This window comes from Platalea leucorodia (genome assembly GCF_965183815.1).
Source record: "Platalea leucorodia genome assembly, chromosome: 3".
Classification (NCBI taxonomy): domain Eukaryota; kingdom Metazoa; phylum Chordata; class Aves; order Pelecaniformes; family Threskiornithidae; genus Platalea; species Platalea leucorodia.
The window spans coordinates 15,055,741-15,074,613 of record NC_138825.1 but is presented as its reverse complement, the minus strand read 5'-3'; the positions used below and the strand labels follow the sequence as shown (position 1 = coordinate 15,074,613).

The following is an 18,873-nucleotide window of genomic DNA, read 5'->3' as shown; positions in this document are numbered from 1 at the left end:
AGCCCCACATGCCATCCCTGTCCCCTTAAGCCATCCCTGTCCCCTCAAGCCATTCCCCTCCCCTCACACCATCCCAGCCCCACATGCCGTCCCTGTCCCCTCAAGCCATTCCCTGTCCCCTCACACCATCCCAGCCCCACACGCCATCCCTGTCCCCTCAAGCCATCCCTGTCCCCTCAAGCCATTCCCCTCCCCTCACACCATCCCAGCCCCACACGCTATCCCCGTCCCCACAGGCCCGCCCGCTCCCCATCAGCCCGCCACCCCGGTCCCGGGACAGGCGACAGGGTGGCGGCAGCCCCCGCTGCCTCCCCCCCGCGGCCGTGTGGCGGCCCGCCCCGGCGCTGTGGGGCCGGCCAGGGGCGGGCGGCCGCTCCCCTCACCGGGGGCCGGGCCGGGCGCCAGCCTTGCGGGGCCCCGCCTCGTCACGGGCGGCGGAGGCGGAGGCGCAGGCGCGGCGGCCCCGGCCCCGGTTGCGGCAGAGCCCGAGCCAGCGGCGGAGCCGGTCGGGCGGCGGCGGCGGCGGGATGGCGGCGCCGCTGAGCGACGGGGAGCGGCGGAAGCAGATCAGCGTGCGGGGCATCGCGGGGCTGGGGGACGTGGCGGAGGTGCGGAAGAGCTTCAACCGCCACCTCCACTTCACCCTGGTCAAGGACCGCAACGTCGCCACCCCCCGCGACTACTACTTCGCCCTGGCCCACACGGTCCGCGACCACCTGGTGGGGCGCTGGATCCGCACCCAGCAGCACTACTACGAGCGGGACCCCAAGGTGAGCCCCGAGCCCCCCGAAGCCGCGGCGGGAAGCCGGGCCCCGGGGCGGGGGACGGGGATGGGGGACGGGGGAGCGGCGGCTGCGCCTTCCCCGTCGGCCCCGCGGGTGTCACCGCGTCCCCCTGACGGGTGTCACCGCGTCCCCCTGACGGGTGTCTCCACATCCCCCTGACGGGTGTCACCGCATCCCCCTGATGGGTGTCACCTCGGAGGTGGCCCCTGGGCATCCCCACAGCCGCGTCCCCCCTGGGCATCCCCACAGCTGTGGCCGCTTGCCGCGGCCCTGTCCCTCGTGCACCTCACCGTGGCTTCTTCCCCGTGGGCGTCCCTCGCAGGTGCTGTGTCCCCGTGGGCATCGCCGTGGCCACGTACCTTGTGCGCACCTTGCCATGGCCCTTGTGCACCTCGCCGTGTCCCCGTGGGCATCGCCGTGGCCGTGTCCCTCGCACACAGCTCACTGTGGTTGTGTCCCCGTGGGCCTTGCCCCCGCCATGTCCCTCACACACATCTTGCCGTGGCTGTGTCCCCAAGGGCATCGCCACGGCCACGTCCCTCACACAGTTCGCCATGGCCGTGTCCCCACAAGCTTCTTTGCAGCCCCGTCCCCACGAGCCTTGCTGCAGCCATGTCCCCTGCGACCCCCCTGCAAGCATGTCCTCACACGGGCCTCGCTGCTGCCAGCTCCTCTGCACGCTTCACCGCGGCCATGTCCTGCCCTCGCACCACCGCGGCGGTGTCCCCTGTGGGCATCGTCACCTCCAGGTCTCAGCACATGCCTCAGCACAGCCGCGTCCTGGCTTCGCTCCTGCAGAGCCCGTGGGCAGCTCGGCTTTGAGGCTGGAGAGGAGTTTCTTGCCTTGTGCAAACCAGGGAAGCTCTCCCAGGTCACCAAACCCCGGGGAACTGGTGATTCCCAGGGGACTCGGCCTGCTCCCTCCTCTCCTCCCCACTTGTCAAGTCAGGACGGTGATGCTGAAGATGTCAGGGGGGCTGCAGGACATGATTCAGCCTTAATCCTTTTGAATTAAGACCCGATCCAGCACTTACCTGGAGAGCCCCAGAGGGCAGGTGTGTACTAGAAAAGGCACATACCTTCCCAGTGTGCAGGCAGCTGCCTCCCCAAGTCAGCTCTTTTCTTGGGGTTATGAATATTGCCTTGACATGAGAAACAAACTGCACTTTCACGCCGGTACGGCTGCACATGCACTGGGAGTCAGGCCGGTGCGTGGAGCTCTCCCTTTTATCCTTACTCACACAAATGCGCTCTGATCCGTATTGCTGCACTGACCGAAGGGATTGCACAGATCCCGTAAAGGCTAAGAGGAGCTTGGAGTGGGTTTGCTTACTGTCCCCTGCGCTTAGATTTTCACTAGAAACACATCCCTGCGGGAGACTGAAAGGAGCAGAGTATTTATGCAACCGTGCGATGTTTTCAGTCTTTCTGATGCGCCCCAAGGAACAGATGGGCACTTTCAGACTCCCAGCAGAGGTGGCAGAGCGGGTAATCCTGCTGCTTAGCAGGGAAAGATCCCAGCTACAAAGGAAAGAGCTTCAAGGGGAAGCACAGCTTAAAGTCAGGCTATTACTCTGTTAAAAATTCCTGTTTATTTATAAAAATATCTATAGCAGTAAATCTGAGTGAGGGCAAAAGTTTGCACAGCCTGCTTCTCATCCTACAAGCAGGCTTTCATTAGCATTCGCAGCACAGGCACGGCTCCTCCGAAACTTGGAAGGTCACCGCAGAGCAGCCTGTTGTGCCGGGAACCCTGCCACCCGTGGAACAGTTTGTTTGTTCAACAGGGTGAAACGTGCGTGTGAAACTCGGCGTGGGGAGGACAGGAGGACCCATGCGATGGGAGCGCTGGAGAACCGCGAGCAGGAAGGGGCCTGGCCCTGAGCCCGGCCAGCCTGCACGGGGCGGGGGGCTCGCTCCGGCTTTCAGCAGGCTCTGGTTCAGCTTCAGCTCAGCATGGGAAAACTTTAAAAGCCCAGCATAAGCATCACCTCAGCTGAGCTTGATGGTGTATAAATATACCATTCAGCATCCTAGATAGTTCTTGCCCTAAGTTAATTAGGGAAACACTTAACAGGCGACGAGATTTTTCTATAGAAGGCTGTTGGCAGGGAGACACGCGGTGGAGGGTTGGCTTGCATCCCGCGCGAGATCCTTCTGAAAAACAAACGGCGGTGCGTGGTGTTCAGGAACAGGCGCCAAGAGCCGGTTTGGGAAGACGTTCCTACTCTGGAAAGCGCTTGGGTCTGCTCTTAATTTTAAGCAACTGGTGAAAGCGAAGTGCTGTGCCGTGTGTAAGCATCTTGCTTTGCCTCCCCAGCGCATTTACTACCTGTCCCTGGAGTTCTACATGGGCCGCACTCTGCAGAACACCATGGTGAACCTGGGCCTGCAGAATGCTTGCGATGAAGCCATTTACCAGGTGATGTCTTGAGGGTACTGGGGTCCCCCTGAGGAACTGGCCGAGCTTTTCCACACGGAGGGCTGGGTATCTTTATTTCTCAGGGCTTCCTCCTAAGAATGTGTTATTTTGACTAAACGAAGCAAGGCTTGGCTCTCTGTTAGTGTTTTTCATCCCCTAGAGAAGACCATGGGGGACCTTGGGGTTCCTTCAGAGTTGGAGTATGAAAAAACGGAGTTTTTTCAAACTACCGTTTTCCTGTTGTGGCTGGGAAAATTCAGAAGAGTATCCAGAAGGCAACACCCAGTATCCCAAAAGACTAGGGACTCCCAGGCTGCGAATAGCTTTCCATTACTAGGAGAGATGATGGCTCATCACGGGAGAGGTAGTCTAATGGGGGAGGCTGGGCCAGAAGGGGAAACTGGAGCACCAAAACACCAAATTACAGTTCATACATGCACAAGGCACCACAGCAGCGCTGCCAGATAAAAGTGGGAAGGAAGAAAGGGGGGAAATCGTTTGCTTGAACTAAAATGTCATTGGATGAGTTCAAACTGGAAAAAACACGGCTGAGTGTTTTGTGTTGCCAAGGCAATCACAAATGCAAGGCCATGGTTACTTCGGCTTGCAGCCACCTCTGCAGCAGGGCAGTGACCTTTTTGACAGAGTATGAGTTTTTGGGCTTTCTCACCCAAAAGGTTTATTCTCCCCCCTCCTTTCTCCCCCTGCCACACCAGACTGATCCACGTTACGCTTTCTAGCAGAAGTTGGGCTCTGTCACGGTCTCTCAAAATGAGGTGCTACGATTGCTGACAAAATGTCCTGGCGAGCACTTTCCCTGCCAAAGGATGGGAAGGGATTTCCAGGGAGGCACCCGACACGTTTCCTCTCTGAGGTATCGTGCCTCGGACGCCAGGCTGTTTTTTTTTTCAGGGAGGATCCTCAAGTCCTTTTGCAAGGGATTTTCCATGTGCTGATTTGGCCTGATGTGCGAGCGGAGGCTTCCCTCGCTGTAGCCTCCAACGTGTGGAGCTTGTCATGGCCAGTGGCCAGCTGGGATGGGCTGTCTCGTGTCCAGCATGGCTCTGTCACTGAGAGAATTCTCCTTGGTTTTTGTGACCCACATCACACCGTGCATGAGGCTTTCCCAGCTTGTGGTTGCAGACCACTGAAGCGCTGGGAGAGCGGTTTGGGGAGCAGCCATGGCGTCGGCCTGACTCCCCGCTGTCCCCCCTGGCACCAAGGTGAGATACTGGTGCCCTCTGAGAGGCAGCACCTCTTGACTCCTGGAGAGTCCTTGCTGCTGGCACGCTTAGCCTTCATCCAGCAGCAGGCCCCAGGCTGGAGAACAAATGGCCTGAGAGATGCAGCAGAGGAGACAACCACTTCCAGCCATGGACTCTGGCCAAGGAGCTCGGCGGCAGGCTGGGCAGGAGGCGGGACAGCACGGAGTGTAACCGCGAACACTGCAGTAACCAGCTGCCAGCGTGGTCGTGCCCTTCCTCAAGGACCGGGCGGGTGCGAGCAGAGGGGCGGCGCACGTACCTGGGCAGGACTCAGCGGTCCCTTGCGTGCCGGCTTGGCCTTTCGCCATCCTGTCTCCAACGGCGAGTTTGGTGGAAGGGCCTCCTGGCCTGAGGGCTGCCAGGAGACAAGTCTTTTGTTTGAGGTCTCTAAGGAAACCTAGTTCATGGGAAAGTGACGTTTGATGATGAGCTAAATTGTCTTCCAATTAATTGGGCTGCCCAGGAACCAGAGGCTGGTGAGATGCTTTGTGGGGAGGGGAGGGTGGGGGGATGCAGAGACCCCTGTGGGTTTAATTTCCCATGCTGTGGGTTGTTTTGGCATCTGTGTTTGCCCTCCTCAGAGAGCAGCCTCAGGGCGTGAGCTTTGGGTGGTGACGTGTTCTGCTGTGCCTCTTTCCCCAATAGCTGGGTTTGGACTTGGAGGAGCTGGAAGAAATCGAAGAAGATGCCGGGCTGGGAAACGGAGGCCTGGGCCGCCTGGCAGGTAATGCGGGGAGAGGGGAGCCCCCTCCTCACGCAGAGTACACGGGGACCGAGGGTGGCCCAGCTGGAGGCTGTCACACCCTCGCTGCTGGCACCGCAGCGGGACAGCACACAGGCCTCAGCCCGCATCCACCCCGCAGCCCTTCAGCAGTGCGGTACCCTCCTGCCCGCTCCTGGCTGGCCAGAAACGAGACCCCTCTCCAGTGAGAGCATCCAGGAGATGTAGTTGTGTAGTTTGCAGCACAGCAGGCAGGGCTGTGGCTGAAAGAGGCTGTCTGGAGCCTTTCTCCTCACCTCCCTGTGAATTCTCTCACTTTTCGGAGGCTCCCAAGCAGCTCTCATGTAGGCAGATTGCTGGCTGCTATTTTAGTCTGCCTGTCCCACGGGACTGCTGGAGATGAGAGCTCCCCAATGTGGAGGAAATGCCGGGGCTGATCTTTACCAGAAGTTTAGAAGAGCTCTCACTGCGACAAGGCTGGATTTAGGTTTTTGGTGACCTGTCCTTGTCACCAAAAACTTTTGTTTGTTCATGGTGGCTCGGCAGGACGTGCATGGGGTCCTGCTGCAGGCTGTCCCCTTCTGTCCCTTCTGCATGTGGATTTCATCTGAGTAATAAATGTTTCCAGCGGCATTGGTTGTGGCAGCTCCTCACCCCCGTGCACAGCATGTCGCAGCAGGTGCGGAGAGCGAGGGGTGAGGTTCCTTGCAGCGTGACCATGCTCTGCTCTTCCAGCTTGCTTCCTGGACTCCATGGCCACGCTGGGGCTGGCAGCGTACGGTTACGGCATCCGCTATGAGTTCGGTATCTTCAATCAGAAGATTGTTGACGGCTGGCAGGTACGTTGGCAAACTCAAGTCACCCTTTCTCCTTCTGTTTCATGCTGTGGTGGCCACCTCTGCCTGCGGACAAAGCCTGGCCACACAAACAGCACTGTGGTGCCTTGAGCTGTTCCTAAACTGGGCGTTTGAGCCCATCCCCTGGTGCCAAATGGGCTGCCACTTCCTACCACTTGTGCTGACCCTAGGGCTCTGACCGCCTGAGCAAAGAGAAGCGATGAGGGCGGTGGGGTGCATGTGCGGGAGGTGCTCACCCAGGGACACGTGCGAGCTCATCCTCGCATCATCAACCCGGCAAGATGGTGTTGGAGCTGAGCCCGCAGGGCATGGCTGGGACCAGAGGTCTCCCTGCCTGGAGCTCCGCAGCACAGCTGCGACAACCCGGGAGTCCCATCCAGGCTGGCAGTGAGTGGGCAAGGAGTCAGGCTAAGGGTGGAGATGTGGCTAAGCACCTCATGAAGGGGTCTGGTGGAGGATGAATTTGAATTTGATGGAACGTGTGCAAGTGCCCGGGGTGCTGCTGCTCCTGCGGGTTCCCTGGGAGACTGACAGCAGGGGCTTAAACAGGGACTCTCCTGTAGCATTAAGGATCATAATATTTTGCAAGTAAAAATAGGCTAAAAAACTGTCCCAGCTGGCAGTTTTCCCTAGTGTATATCTGGAAACGATTTCCGTTAGGAGACTTGCCTTGCTTCTGAGCATAAAGGACCTTTTTTCCCCTTAAAATAGCTCTCCATAAGTCAGGGAGGGTGAGAGGTTTGTGGGTTGTTTTTTCCTCCTTCCCCACAAAGAAGCTGCAATGCTAGGCCCTATAAATGGTGATAACAGGGGAAAAAGCATCCACTGTGTAGGGGTGGTGGTGATGCTGGGTTGTGGCTCAGACCTGCCCCCCACCTGGCAGAGAAATGCCTGCAGGCACAGAGCATCTCTCCAAGTGCCTCAGCCCCTCTGGTTCTGGTGCACATCAGCCTTGGTGGCTCTGCTGAGTTCACTTCACTCCCGTTGGTGCTGTTATGAGCAGAGAGAGGAGAAATCCTCTCTGGCAGAGGGCAGAGCAGTTAGCAAGACCTGGGTTACAGTGGTGGTTTGTGGCCAGGAACAGCACCGATGGGCTTCTAGGGAACCACATCCCACATATCCCACTATCACGGTCAAACTGGATGTAAAGGCCTCGAGACAGCCTGAGTGCAGCAGTCTGTGCAGTTTGGATGGTTTAAACCTGTACAGCTCTGCAAAGCCCATTGAGGCTCATTTATTTATACTAGCTGGGATGTAGTCTTCCACATTTTGAAAAGCCCAGCTGTCCTCTAGAGGCCTCTGCATATCCATTTTTAAAGCCAGCTTCCTAAAGCTTTGCTTTTAAACTGGCCTCCCTTCAGGGAGCCTAGTTTAGCCTTCACGTGGAGACACAAGCCATTGCTTGAACCCCGTTTGCCTCTTGCAGGTGGAGGAGGCCGATGACTGGCTACGCTACGGCAATCCCTGGGAGAAAGCTCGCCCGGAGTACATGCTCCCCGTGCACTTCTACGGCCGCGTGGATCACACCCCTGAGGGCGTGAAGTGGATCGACACCCAGGTACCAGCACGTCCCTCAGTGCTGGGCTGGGGGAAGACGGGCCAGGGTAGTGTGGAGGGGGAGAGTCTGTCCCCGGGCTGCCTGAGGTGGTCAGACTTTGCTTCTCTCACAGTCTGGCAAAACTCTCTCTGCTACCCTTGCAATTACAAAGGTGACTTTGTTGGCTTACGGCTGCAGCAGGATTTGAGGAAAAAGAGGGATGATATTCAGTCACAGCTGTAACTTCAGATCAGCTGGGGCCTCCTCTACTGATCTCCAGGGTGAAGCCCCACAGTCTTGCATGGATTTATGTCGGAGGAGGACTCTATCCCTGGCAGCTGTGCTAGGCTCCTTCTGCACTGCTCCTGGCTACCGCTCACTCAAACTCAGTGGTTTTGCAGGTGGTTCTGGTGCTGCTGCTGTGGGTGGAGATTCATCTCGTGGGGCAGCCATGGAGCAATCCTGTGGGTGTTTAACTCCCGTGATCAGAGCAAGTTCCTCTTTCCCAGACCAGCCTGATGGGTAGAGTGCTGTCAGGGGAGGCTGGAGGCATGGTTTCAAGTCTCCACCCTGGAGGCCTTGTTTTGTGGTATCGTGGAGAGCAAACGCTTCTTCAGTCTCCCACAGCTGGGGAGGTGATGCTGTGCTTCAGGAGCACGTGCCTGCTCAGAGCACAGGCTGCTGTGTTGTAAATGCATTCCAGTCTTACAGCGGAGGAAGGCAAGCTTTAAAGAGGCACAGATTTATTAAGAGGATTGAAGATGTTTCAGCCTCTCCTGTCTAAGCACTGCCCAGGATGGAGGAAGGAAGGACTATGAATTTCTCTGGGGTTCAGGGACATGACCTAGCCTTGTTCCCATGATGTTCAAGGGTCTCTCAGCCTGATGAGCCAGCTCTGTCCATCTGAGGAGCGCACAGTCATAAAGCCAAGCCATTCTCTTCAGCACCGAGAGCTGAAGCTCAGTTGCAGAGTTGCCTGGGCCCGCTCAGAGGAGACATAAACTAGGTCCTTTTCCAGGGACCGTGGTTGTCGAAGGCAGTGCAGTGACCTAGGCCATTCCGAGGACACACAGTGCAGGAGTTCAACACCACAGCTCCGTGGACAGCATGGAGGCACCGTGCCAGAGCTCTCTGGGGAAGCAGACATCCACTTAGGGACCAAGTGCCATTGCCCTTCAGTGTGCTTGTCTTCTGACCCCAGCGGTAGTCTGGGGTTTCAGGGATCCCAAGCAGTGCAGTGGAAACACTGCTTCCTACAAGGAGATGAATTTTCAGAACAAGCTGGAAACACTCAAAAAAGCCAAAGATGCAGTCTCCAAATATAGCATCGCTCAGTGCATGTGATGTGTCTCCCAGTCCCGTGGCTCGGGCAGGCTTTCTGCCTGCTTCCATGTTCGGAGCTGGTAATAGCAGCTTTGAGAGCCTGAGCTCTTGCTGATTCTCCCCAGAGGGGAGGTGCTGCTGACGCCAGCACGAAGAGGCTGTTCAGGGCCAGCATGCTGATCTGCCTGGGTTTTCCCTGCCCTGTGAGCACAGCTCCTTCAGTTCTCTGCTGCCTCTCACATCTTTGCTTGGGGACAGCCTCTGGCTGCCGGGCTGTCATGCCAATACACACTGACTTGTTCAGGAGGATGCTGGCTCCTTTCACCAGTGTCAGAGAGGTGGCCCAGGCGCTGCAGGATCAGGGCCTTGCTCTGCAAGCACCATTCAGCTCTGCTGGCATAAGCCCTCAGCCTCTTTGTTCCAGGCTGAGGTCAGGGTGCCTTGCTGCTCAGCAGGTCTGGAGGCATGCAGATTTTGGCACAGCAGTGAGCTGGAGCACACAAACTTGGAAGCACACTCATGCCTTGCCTGGCTAGTGTCATCTGAGCTGGGAGCCCCAGTGTTACACCCTGTAGCCACGTGTGCAGCATCCGGATGCTTAAGCATCTACATCTGTAGACTGTGCTAATAGTTTCGCACTCCTGTTCAGTTTGAGTGCTGGAGATCTCAGTGGATTTACCCAGGCAGGTTCAACAAACCTTGAACATTGGGTGAATTGCTCTGGGAATGGTGCTGCGGTGCTAGGGTTTGGTCCTGGCAGGCTGCAGAAGGCTAACGAGCAGGATTCAGGCTGTGGATTTTATCCCAGATGGAAACACAAAGGTCCCAGCTGCCCTGGTCCTACCCCAGCACAGACAGAATCGCAGTGGCCAGCTGAGGATGCTTGCAGTGCTCTGGTGAATAACTAATAGGTATGCTAGTTGGTATAGGAAGGTCAGCAGGTTGCTTGCAACTCTCTTTTACATTTCATCAATGGGCCTGTAACTCCAGTTTGTCAGTAAAGCTCCAAACAGCTCTGCTTCTCCTATTAACACTTTGCCAGTGGGCGCTGGAAGTGCCCGTGATAGCAGGGAAGTCTGTGAAGCTCAGTAGGTACGTTTTAGTGAGGTGAGATTCTTACCACAGCCAGGATTTGTCTGTGTCCTCTGGATTCTTCCTGCAGAGGTTTCAGCCACTTTCCCACCTTCTCTGAGGCCACCGTGCTGCTAATCAGGGGGGAATACTGTCCTTTTGCAGGTTGTCCTTGCTATGCCTTACGACACGCCAGTGCCGGGATACAAGAACAACACTGTAAACACCATGAGGCTGTGGTCTGCAAAAGCGCCCAATGACTTCAACCTCCAAGAGTGTAAGTGCTATCCCTCCACTGCCTCTCTTCTGGCCAGTCTGGGACACGGTTGTTCCTGTGTGCATAGCACCTGGCACAGCACTCCCCGTCTGGCCTGCTTTATCCATGCCTCCTGGCTACCTCCAAAACACAGCACTGTGTGCGCATCCATGGATCACACTACCTCCAGCCACTTCCAGAGCCCTCAGGCTCTGCCCCAGGACACCCACCCATCCTCCTTCCATCCCCATCACGCTTATCATGCTCTCAAAACCTGCCCTATGCCTTTCCCAAGTGACAGACCACCTGCCACTGCATTCCCCACATCACCAAATGAGCTGCAAACCCACACTTGCCACCGAGGGTCATTTCTGTGCGGTAGCATCCCGTAGTGCTGAAGGAAAAGAGCAGCACAGCCCACCTTACTGTTGGTTTCCTTTGGGTCTATGTGTGACCTCTCTAGTGCATTTTTCAGGCTCTAATTGTAGTGCTGAAGAGCAGATACAGGGCAGCTAACATACCAAATGTCGGTGCTAGGCTGTTACAGAAGGGGAAGGTTTCAGACTAGACTGGTTTGATTTATTCTTCCATACTGGCAAGCACAGAGATGCGTGTGTCCAAGCAGCCCTGCCAGGAGAACTTGTGTGGGACAAGGAGTGATGGCTCTCGAGTCCTTATAATGTCTCCTCTATTCTTGATTGGCAGCTGCGAGCTGGGCTTCGGATGAGCCTTTTGTACACTTTAGGAGTTGAGTGTGATTGTGGTCTTTGTGCTTCTTTGCCCTGCCCCATTTCTCCTTAGTCCTTAAGCAAGATGGCTGGTCACTCACTTCCTTTTTTTGCCTTCTCTGGCTGCTATCTGTTTTCAGTTTCTGTCTGTCCTTCCTGGTATGTGTGTCTTGAGAAACTGCATGGAGATGTGCCTTTGTCTTATCCCATCTCCTCCTGTCTCGCTGATGCCTCTCACACATGTACGTTCCCATTCATATCTCATTAATACCAGCCTGAATGTTCCTGTTACAAATCTCTCTACAAGAGAAGAGGGGAAAAGCGCGGTGTCAGGGACCTGCCTGAATCTCTACAGCTGCTGCAGTGCTGTGTGTATTTCTCTCTTGCTGCAGTCAACGTGGGTGACTATATCGAGGCGGTGTTGGACAGAAACCTGGCAGAAAACATTTCCAGAGTCCTGTACCCAAATGACAACGTGAGTGACTCTCTTGCCTCTCTTCCCTGCTGCTCAGGATCATCCTCCCTGTAGTTGTATCACCTTGTTTGCAAGCACTGGAAGGTCATGACCACCTGATGTTTATTGTTCTGGTTCGAGGATTTTTAATGCCGTAGGTTGACTCCATAATTCTTGGTGAACAGACACAGCTTTGCTGGCTCCGGAGGGGAAGGCATATTACTCCTTCAAATTCAAGGCAGTTGCCAATTTACGTGGCTTACCCTTTGCAAAAGTAAGGTGTCATTTCAGAGGCAGCCATGAAGGGGGACTCGCTTCCATCCCCAGTTCAAGGGATTTCTCACTGCAGGGACTGTCCCAGGCCATGCGCTCACTGGGCACTGGATCCAAAAGGGAAGAGCCCTCACTATCTAGTCACGGATTAGCATCTGTGCTGGAAAAGCTCACCTGCACTTCACACCCACCCTCTCATTCCTGCTGGTGTTTTAAAATAGACCAGTGTGAAGTGTAGTGTGGATGGGAGGCAGCTGGTGTGTCCAGAGACACTGGCTTCTGGCTATCGCAGGGAGTCCAAAATCCTTGGTCCAAAAACCCTGCCGAGGGTCTTGCAGTGAGGGAGGGAGCTGCGCTTGCTCTGTAGGAGTAGCATGGATGTGGCAGGTTCTGTTGCCCTCTGGAGGCAGCTGTTTGGGATGCTGAGCCCCTTGTCAGTCCCTACAGCTGCTGCCCCATCAGAGGCAGTATGAGAAACATCCACATTTGCCCTGATGAGGTGCTGAACCTGTGAGGCCTGTTGGGAAGCCCGTCAGAGTGGACAGGAGCATCTCCAGGGGTTTGGCTGACAGCTGGGGGTGGCAGCTGCAGCACTGACAGTTGTGGTCCCCCCACTTGCAGTTCTTCGAAGGCAAGGAGCTGCGGCTGAAACAGGAATACTTTGTGGTAGCTGCTACCCTCCAAGACATCATCCGCCGCTTTAAGTCCTCCAAATTTGGCTGTCGAGACCCTGTGAGAACATGCTTTGAAACCTTCCCAGACAAGGTGAGTTTGTGGGCAGAGAGGGCCTAGGGGCGTTTCAGCCAGACCTGCCTATCATGAGGGCGAACAGGATGCTCAGGACCAAGTGGGGGCATGTATACAAAGACCCTGGCAATTTGGGTTGGAAAACAGGTGATCGCTGGGCTTATTTTCCCAGGGAAAAATTTGCAATTTGGAGCAAAACTTGCAAAGGTTGAATAGCTCCATTCCTGGGGACTCTGTCTGTTTCTGGGGTGTGTGCCATGAGAAGAGGCTTGGGGCTGACCCTCACCCCAACCCCATGCGTGTGGGACGCTGTCCCAGTCCTATCACTGCCGGATCTGAGCCCAGCATGTCTGTGTTGCAGGTGGCTATTCAGCTAAATGACACCCACCCTGCCCTGTCCATCCCAGAGCTCATGCGGATCCTGGTGGATGTGGAGAAGGTGGAATGGGACAAGGTAAGCGGAGCTGGGAGGTCCATGCCGAACCTTGCAGGGGAAAGAGCTGCTGTCCTGTTCTTGCACAGGGTTTCCTTTCCCCTCCTGGCCTGGGTACGCACGCGTTAACCTGCTGTCTGTAACGCAGGCCTGGGAGATCACGAAACGGACCTGCGCCTACACCAACCACACTGTACTGCCTGAAGCCCTGGAGCGCTGGCCCGTCTCCATGTTTGAAAAACTGCTGCCACGTCACCTAGAGATCATTTACGCCCTCAACCAAATGCATCTGGACGTAAGGGACTGGGCTGGTCACAGGCTGTGGGAACTCTGGGGGTCTTGATCTGGCTGCCTTTAGGATGGGAATGTTCCTAGGTCCTATGGCTGGGTCGCTAATGTTCCTCTTTCTGCCTACCTGCCTGCCTGCCTGCAGCGGGTGGCAGCTCTCTACCCAGGGGACATCGACCGTCTCCGGAGGATGTCGGTGATCGAGGAAGGAGACTGCAAACGTATTAACATGGCACACCTCTGCGTGATTGGCTCCCATGCGGTCAACGGCGTGGCCCGCATCCACTCTGACATCGTGAAGAACTCCGTGTGAGTTGGGGGACACCCAAGGCACGCACCCTCTCCACTCGCTGGGCTTTGCTTGCAAGCCTGGGGGGCTAGCTGGAGCCATCAGGTGTCAGGGTCTGCTTTGGCTGCCCTGCTGGGCATGGCAGGCTGGGGAGACTCTTCATTCGCGTGTATGCAAGGTCTAACCCATCTGCTTTTGGAGCTGGTGAAACCCCTGGCATTGCGGCCGAGGAGGGGGATGAGAGGCAGCAGAGAGAGTTCACGCTTGTTACAGGGAGATCTGCAGAGACTGCCCTGAGTCGGGAGCACATACAGTGGGGGCCCAGCTGAAGCTGTGGATGGTAGCGGGTGGTTCAGAGCTCCCTGGTGTTCCAGGTTCAAGGATTTCTATGAGCTGGACCCGGAAAAGTTTCAGAACAAGACAAACGGGATCACGCCGAGGCGCTGGCTCCTGCTGTGCAACCCGGGACTGGCCGATGTTATTGCTGAGGTGAGTCACAAGCATCTGAAGTGAGGGGCTGAGCGTGATCCGTTGGCCTCTCATCACCTCTTCGTGTGGTCTGATCAGACCTGAGGCTAACGCCTGGCGGGTGTCAGTGAGGACAGCCTGGGAGGAGCGCGCCTGTTGCACATGTGGGTGTGAGATTGGCTGGGCTTTAAAGTTGGTGATGAAGAGTTGGCCAAAAAAGTTGCAGAAATTTGGATCTGATTCCCTGCCCTCGCAGTGGCTACACGCAACCCGTCACGCAGTACCATGGTGTGTGAAATGGGGTGTCTGCAAAAGCATTCAGCTTCACAGGCACAAAGGAGCTCCCGCCCCAGTTCTGTCTCCTTTGTTTACCAGGCCCTTTAGCACAGGTTTTTGCATCACACTGCGACATGCCATAGCTGAGTAATGTCCTGCAATTAAATGTATCTTTATGTTCTGCCCGTCGGTTTCTCCAGCTGCCAGGAGGCGCTGGTACATGTGCACACATCCTCCCTCTAAAGCTCCTTGAGAGAGAGGCACTTGTCTGGTTTTTGCAAGTGCCCTGTTTCCCCTGTACCTGTGGGCTCCCTGATGACAGGGAGAAGCAACCTCGCCATAAGAAACTGTGCCCCTTTTCCTGGCCAGAGTGCCTCTTCCAATTCCCAGTGGGACTGTGGCATCTCCGTTGGGGAAGTTGTGGACTGGGTGAGGTGTCTCACAGGTGGGACACCCCTCACTTGGTTTGTTCTTTTAGAAAATCGGGGAAGGCTTTATCACAGATCTGAGCCAGCTGAAGAAGCTACTGGATTTCATCAATAACGAGACTTTTATCAGGGATGTGGCGAAAGTCAAACAGGTAATGTGCACTGGAGGTGGGGTGGGGGGAAGAAGGCTAAAGGCACCATGCTCCCAGGAACATCCCAGCAGCAAATGCTCACTTCTGATGCAAGGCCTGGGAAACCATGCCTCTTCCTCATCAGATTTTCTTGCCAGGAAAACAAGCTGAAGTTTGCAGCCTACTTGGAGGAGCAGTACAAGGTCAAGATCAACCCTTCGTCCATGTTCGATGTTCAGGTCAAGCGAATCCATGAGTACAAGCGGCAACTGCTGAACTGCCTGCATGCTATCACCCTCTACAACCGTAAGTCCTGCCGAGGCTGGTAGGCAAGGGGTGTCCCCCCAGCTCTCACTGCCAGGGTTCCAGTGTAAAAGTATGCCAGCTGGTGGCCAAGGACTCCCGAGCCCAGCTCTGCCCTCCTGTCATGAAGGGCTTCTCTCCAGGAGGGAATACAGAATGTCTGAAGGGTCACACAGAGCTCTGAGGAAAAGCTCACAGCCCACATCTCCAGCCCAGCTGGGTCCCAGGGCCCAGGTAACCCCCACACCTGTGCTGCAGGTGTTAGGACTGACCTGGTGCAGGTTAAAACCCCACTCCCTAGTGTATGCTTCGGGCGCCTACCCGTTCCCGAAGGGTGGAAAAGTCATTGGAGCTCTGCATCGTGGTGGCTTGAGTAGTTCTCCGAGGACTTTGCAGCCCATTTTCGCCCAGCACAGTTGTCCGGTTGGGCTTCAGGGTCCTGCAAGTTTGCTGGGTCCATGTGACATGGGCTGGAATCCCAGCCCACCTCTGATGCACGCAATAAACTCTGTCCAGTTTATCTATCTTCACTTCGGTTGTGTTATGCCCTGCTCTTTCAGGCATCAGAAGCGATCCATCCAAATCCTTTGTGCCCAGGACTATTATGATCGGAGGAAAGGTAACGCGCGTTCCAGACTCGGTGCATGCATGGCTCAGTGGGGATGTGGGGAAGGTGCTGTCCCCTTTCTGTGGCTTTGCCAGGCCCGCTGTAGTTTAGCCAGCATGTGTCTGCTGGTGGGCTCTTCAGGAAACACCTTCATGGACTAATCAGACTGAACAAGGCCCCATCACTCTTTCCCTGTGGCTCAGGACTTCTCCTCCCAGTAGGGTGTTTTTGCTGATCCATGTGAACAGCAGAGGTGAGGCCCAGATTCTCCCTGTGGTGAGGACCCGCACTGGCACCTCTCATGCTCTCCCTTCCTTAAAAGCCTTCACCATTTCTGGGCTGCTCTTCTTCAGGCGGCCCCTGGCTACCACATGGCCAAGATGATCATCAAACTCATCACGTCCATCGGTGAGGTCATCAACAACGATCCCTATGTGGGGGACAGGCTCAAGGTCATCTTCCTGGAGAATTACCGGGTATCCTTGGCCGAGAAAGGTATGTCTGGTCTTGTATAAGCGCATGTCAGGAGCTGGGCATGTCCCAGCTGAGCCCAGAAACTGGCTGGCCTGACCGGCTGTCATGGCAGGTCACCTGGCTCTCCCTTAGGAAGGGCCTGAGGGCTCCACACAGGGCAGGAGGCCAGCTTCATGCATGGGGCTGCGGCAGGGCTGAGCCTGGCTCTGGCCCCAGAGCCGCGCTGTGTGGGCTATGGTTGAGGTCAGCAGGGCCACAGGCAGATGCCCAGGGTTGTTTTACTGTCCCGAGCCTAGGTTGTGGGGAGCTGCAGTGTGCCAAGGATTAACTCCTACCTCTCTTGCACCCGGCAGTGATCCCGGCAGCGGATCTCTCCCAGCAGATCTCCACAGCCGGCACGGAGGCCTCAGGTACCGGCAACATGAAGTTCATGGTGAACGGGGCCCTCACCATTGGTACCATGGATGGGGCCAATGTGGAGATGGCTGAGGAAGCAGGCGAAGAAAACCTCTTCATCTTTGGCATGCGGGTGGAGGACGTGGAGGCCCTGGATCGCCAAGGGTTGGTGCTGGGGAGAGCCCAATGCATGCCAGGGCTTGTCAGATGGGGTCCCAGCTCTGGCAGGGAGAGCCATGATCTCTGGGAGGGATACCCTCCTCCCCGGGCAGCTCTGGAGCAGGAAAAAGCAGGGAGCTGGAGGCAACCTCCACCCTGGGCTGGTCAGTCCATCAAGGATGCAGCCCAAGCAGCTCAGCCAGAGCACAGTAACTGTGAACGGGACGCGAGCCTGGGCACAGAGCGTTTCAGGCACTGCGGCTGGTCTTGGAGCCACTAGCAGGGTGCTCTGATGGACACAGCCCCAGGAACAAGGTCCCTCATGCCGGAGCCATATGACATCCTTCCCTGCCCTCCCTGCCCCAGACAGGTCGGGTCCTGCTCTCCAGGTGCTGGGCCCCAGGGGAGAGCATCAGTCCCTACAGCCTGTCTCTGCTGGGCGCAGGTATAACGCACGGGAGTACTACGAGCGCCTGCCAGAGCTGCGACAGGCTATCGACCAGATCAGCAGCGGTTTTTTCTCCCCTCGAGACCCCGGTTGCTTCAAGGATGTCGTGAACATGCTCATGTACCACGACAGGTGAGTCCTGGCAAGCATCCCCGTTGGCGGGCTGCTCTCAGCCCGCCCAGGCCTCCTTCCCCGTGTGGGGGCTAAGTCCTGCCTGCCCGCAGGAAGATGTCTGTGCTGCCCTGTCCTGCTGGGCTGGGACCCTACAGCAGGCAAACCCTCTTACTCTGCTTTGGGTTTCAGGTTTAAGGTGTTTGCCGACTACGAGGCCTACATTAAATGCCAAGGGCAAGTGGACCAGCTGTTCATGGTAAGAGCCGCCCACTACCAAGGGGGAGGGATGGGGTCCTTGGCCATGGCAGTGCAGCGGGGAGACTGGGGGGAGCTGGGGTGAGGGTGCTCCTGTGGAGCCCTTCTTACAGACACCACATCGTGGGGGCACAGGGCAGGGTGAGGCGGGTTTTGCTGCTTCGACAGCCCCACACCATGGCCTTCAAACCAGCCAAGTGTGCACAGCCGGTGCCCTGCAAGGCTGCGAGCCAGGACGGAGCCGGGTGAGGGACTGACTGCTGACACCGCCTCTCCTCTTCCCAGGACCCCCGGGAGTGGACTAAGAAAGTCATCAGGAACATTGCATGCTCGGGCAAGTTCTCCAGTGACAGGACCATCATGGAGTACGCCCGGGAGATCTGGGGTGTGGAGCCATCTGCCACAAAAATCCCCCCACCCAACCTCCCCCGGGATTGACGCAAGCACAGAGGGAAGGAAGGCGGGATGGGTTCCCAGCCCAGGAGGCCTCACCTGCACTTCACCGCCAGTGAGATGGGCTCGGCTCTGCAGAAACAAGGCCCTTCCCTCAGGGGGGTAGAAGGATGCTCTGAGGAGGAGCCCTGACTGAGGAACAGGAGCTGGGGGAGAGGAGAAAGGACCCTGTGTTTGTACCCATGTATCCAGCCTGCATGTGCTGCATAGTGCTTTTAGTGAGATGACCACAGATAAGTCTTCCACAGCTGTGCTCCATGCTTAACAAGGGCTTTCCAACTAAATCCTCCCCTCTCCCCCTGCATGCAGCCTGGCCTGGCCTCCTTGACCCTGTCCCACAAGCAGGTTTAGCCAACACAGAGTGTCTTGCATCCTCCTCCCTTGGGTCTGCCAGCCCAAAAGCCAGGGGAGGGAGAGGCCACCGTCTGCCCCTCTGGTCCCCCCCTTCCCCAGTAACGCCTAGAGAAGGTGGGGCTGGCTGTTAAAGCAGCTGGCCCCACTGCAGGCCCCAATGTCAAATGCTGCCTGCCACAAGGAGGAGAGACGGACTGGGATCAGCGACTTCCTTGCCACAGAGCTTGCCATAGTAAAGCCCAGTAACCCACTCCGGGGAGTTTTAGCCTCCGTGTCTGCATAGAGAGGGCTGTACCTGCCACTGCCAGCGGGGTGGGCGTCCCTGCTGGGCCTGCAGGCTCTTGGCTTGCCAGGCACAGCTGTACGCTGGGTGCTACCCGGGGGCCAACACGTCATCACATCTCTTGTGTCCCTCTGCAGCTGGGTCCTGCTGCTCCGTGTGTCCCTCCCAGTGCTGGGGTCAGAGTTTAACACCCGTAGCGCTGTGTAGTGCACCAGTACTCCCCTGTGTGACACCAACTCATTAAAACAACCAGAACACTTGCTGGTTTGACTTTG

At 56.7% G+C, this 18,873-nt stretch overlaps 1 protein-coding gene across 1 annotated transcript; it reads left to right on the top strand.

The window, feature by feature from the left end:
- The first annotated feature begins 482 nt into the window (after positions 1-482).
- On the top strand, positions 483-18,849 carry PYGB (glycogen phosphorylase B). The gene is made up of 20 exons (XM_082306784.1): positions 483-770; positions 3,106-3,207; positions 5,118-5,196; positions 5,929-6,032; positions 7,477-7,608; positions 10,147-10,258; positions 11,358-11,440; positions 12,314-12,457; positions 12,801-12,893; positions 13,021-13,167; positions 13,306-13,469; positions 13,824-13,938; positions 14,672-14,773; positions 14,911-15,058; positions 15,616-15,674; positions 16,016-16,157; positions 16,490-16,697; positions 17,137-17,271; positions 17,443-17,509; positions 17,794-18,849. The coding sequence occupies exons 1-20, from the start codon at positions 528-530 to the stop codon at positions 17,944-17,946; spliced, it is 2,532 nt and encodes an 843-aa protein (XP_082162910.1). The 5' UTR covers positions 483-527; the 3' UTR covers positions 17,947-18,849.
- The last annotated feature ends 24 nt before the right edge of the window (positions 18,850-18,873 follow it).

What these genes read in the sequence shown, in the direction of transcription:
- PYGB (XM_082306784.1), top strand. Translation starts at nt 528, where the DNA reads ATGGCGGCGCCGCTGAGCGACGGGGAGCGGCGGAAGCAGATCAGCGTG. An exon ending in TGAAGTGGATCGACACCCAG is followed by an intron (nt 7,609 to 10,146) that starts GTACCAGCACGT and finishes GTCCTTTTGCAG; the next exon opens with GTTGTCCTTGCTATGCCTTA. An exon ending in AGAAGGTGGAATGGGACAAG is followed by an intron (nt 12,894 to 13,020) that starts GTAAGCGGAGCT and finishes TCTGTAACGCAG; the next exon opens with GCCTGGGAGATCACGAAACG.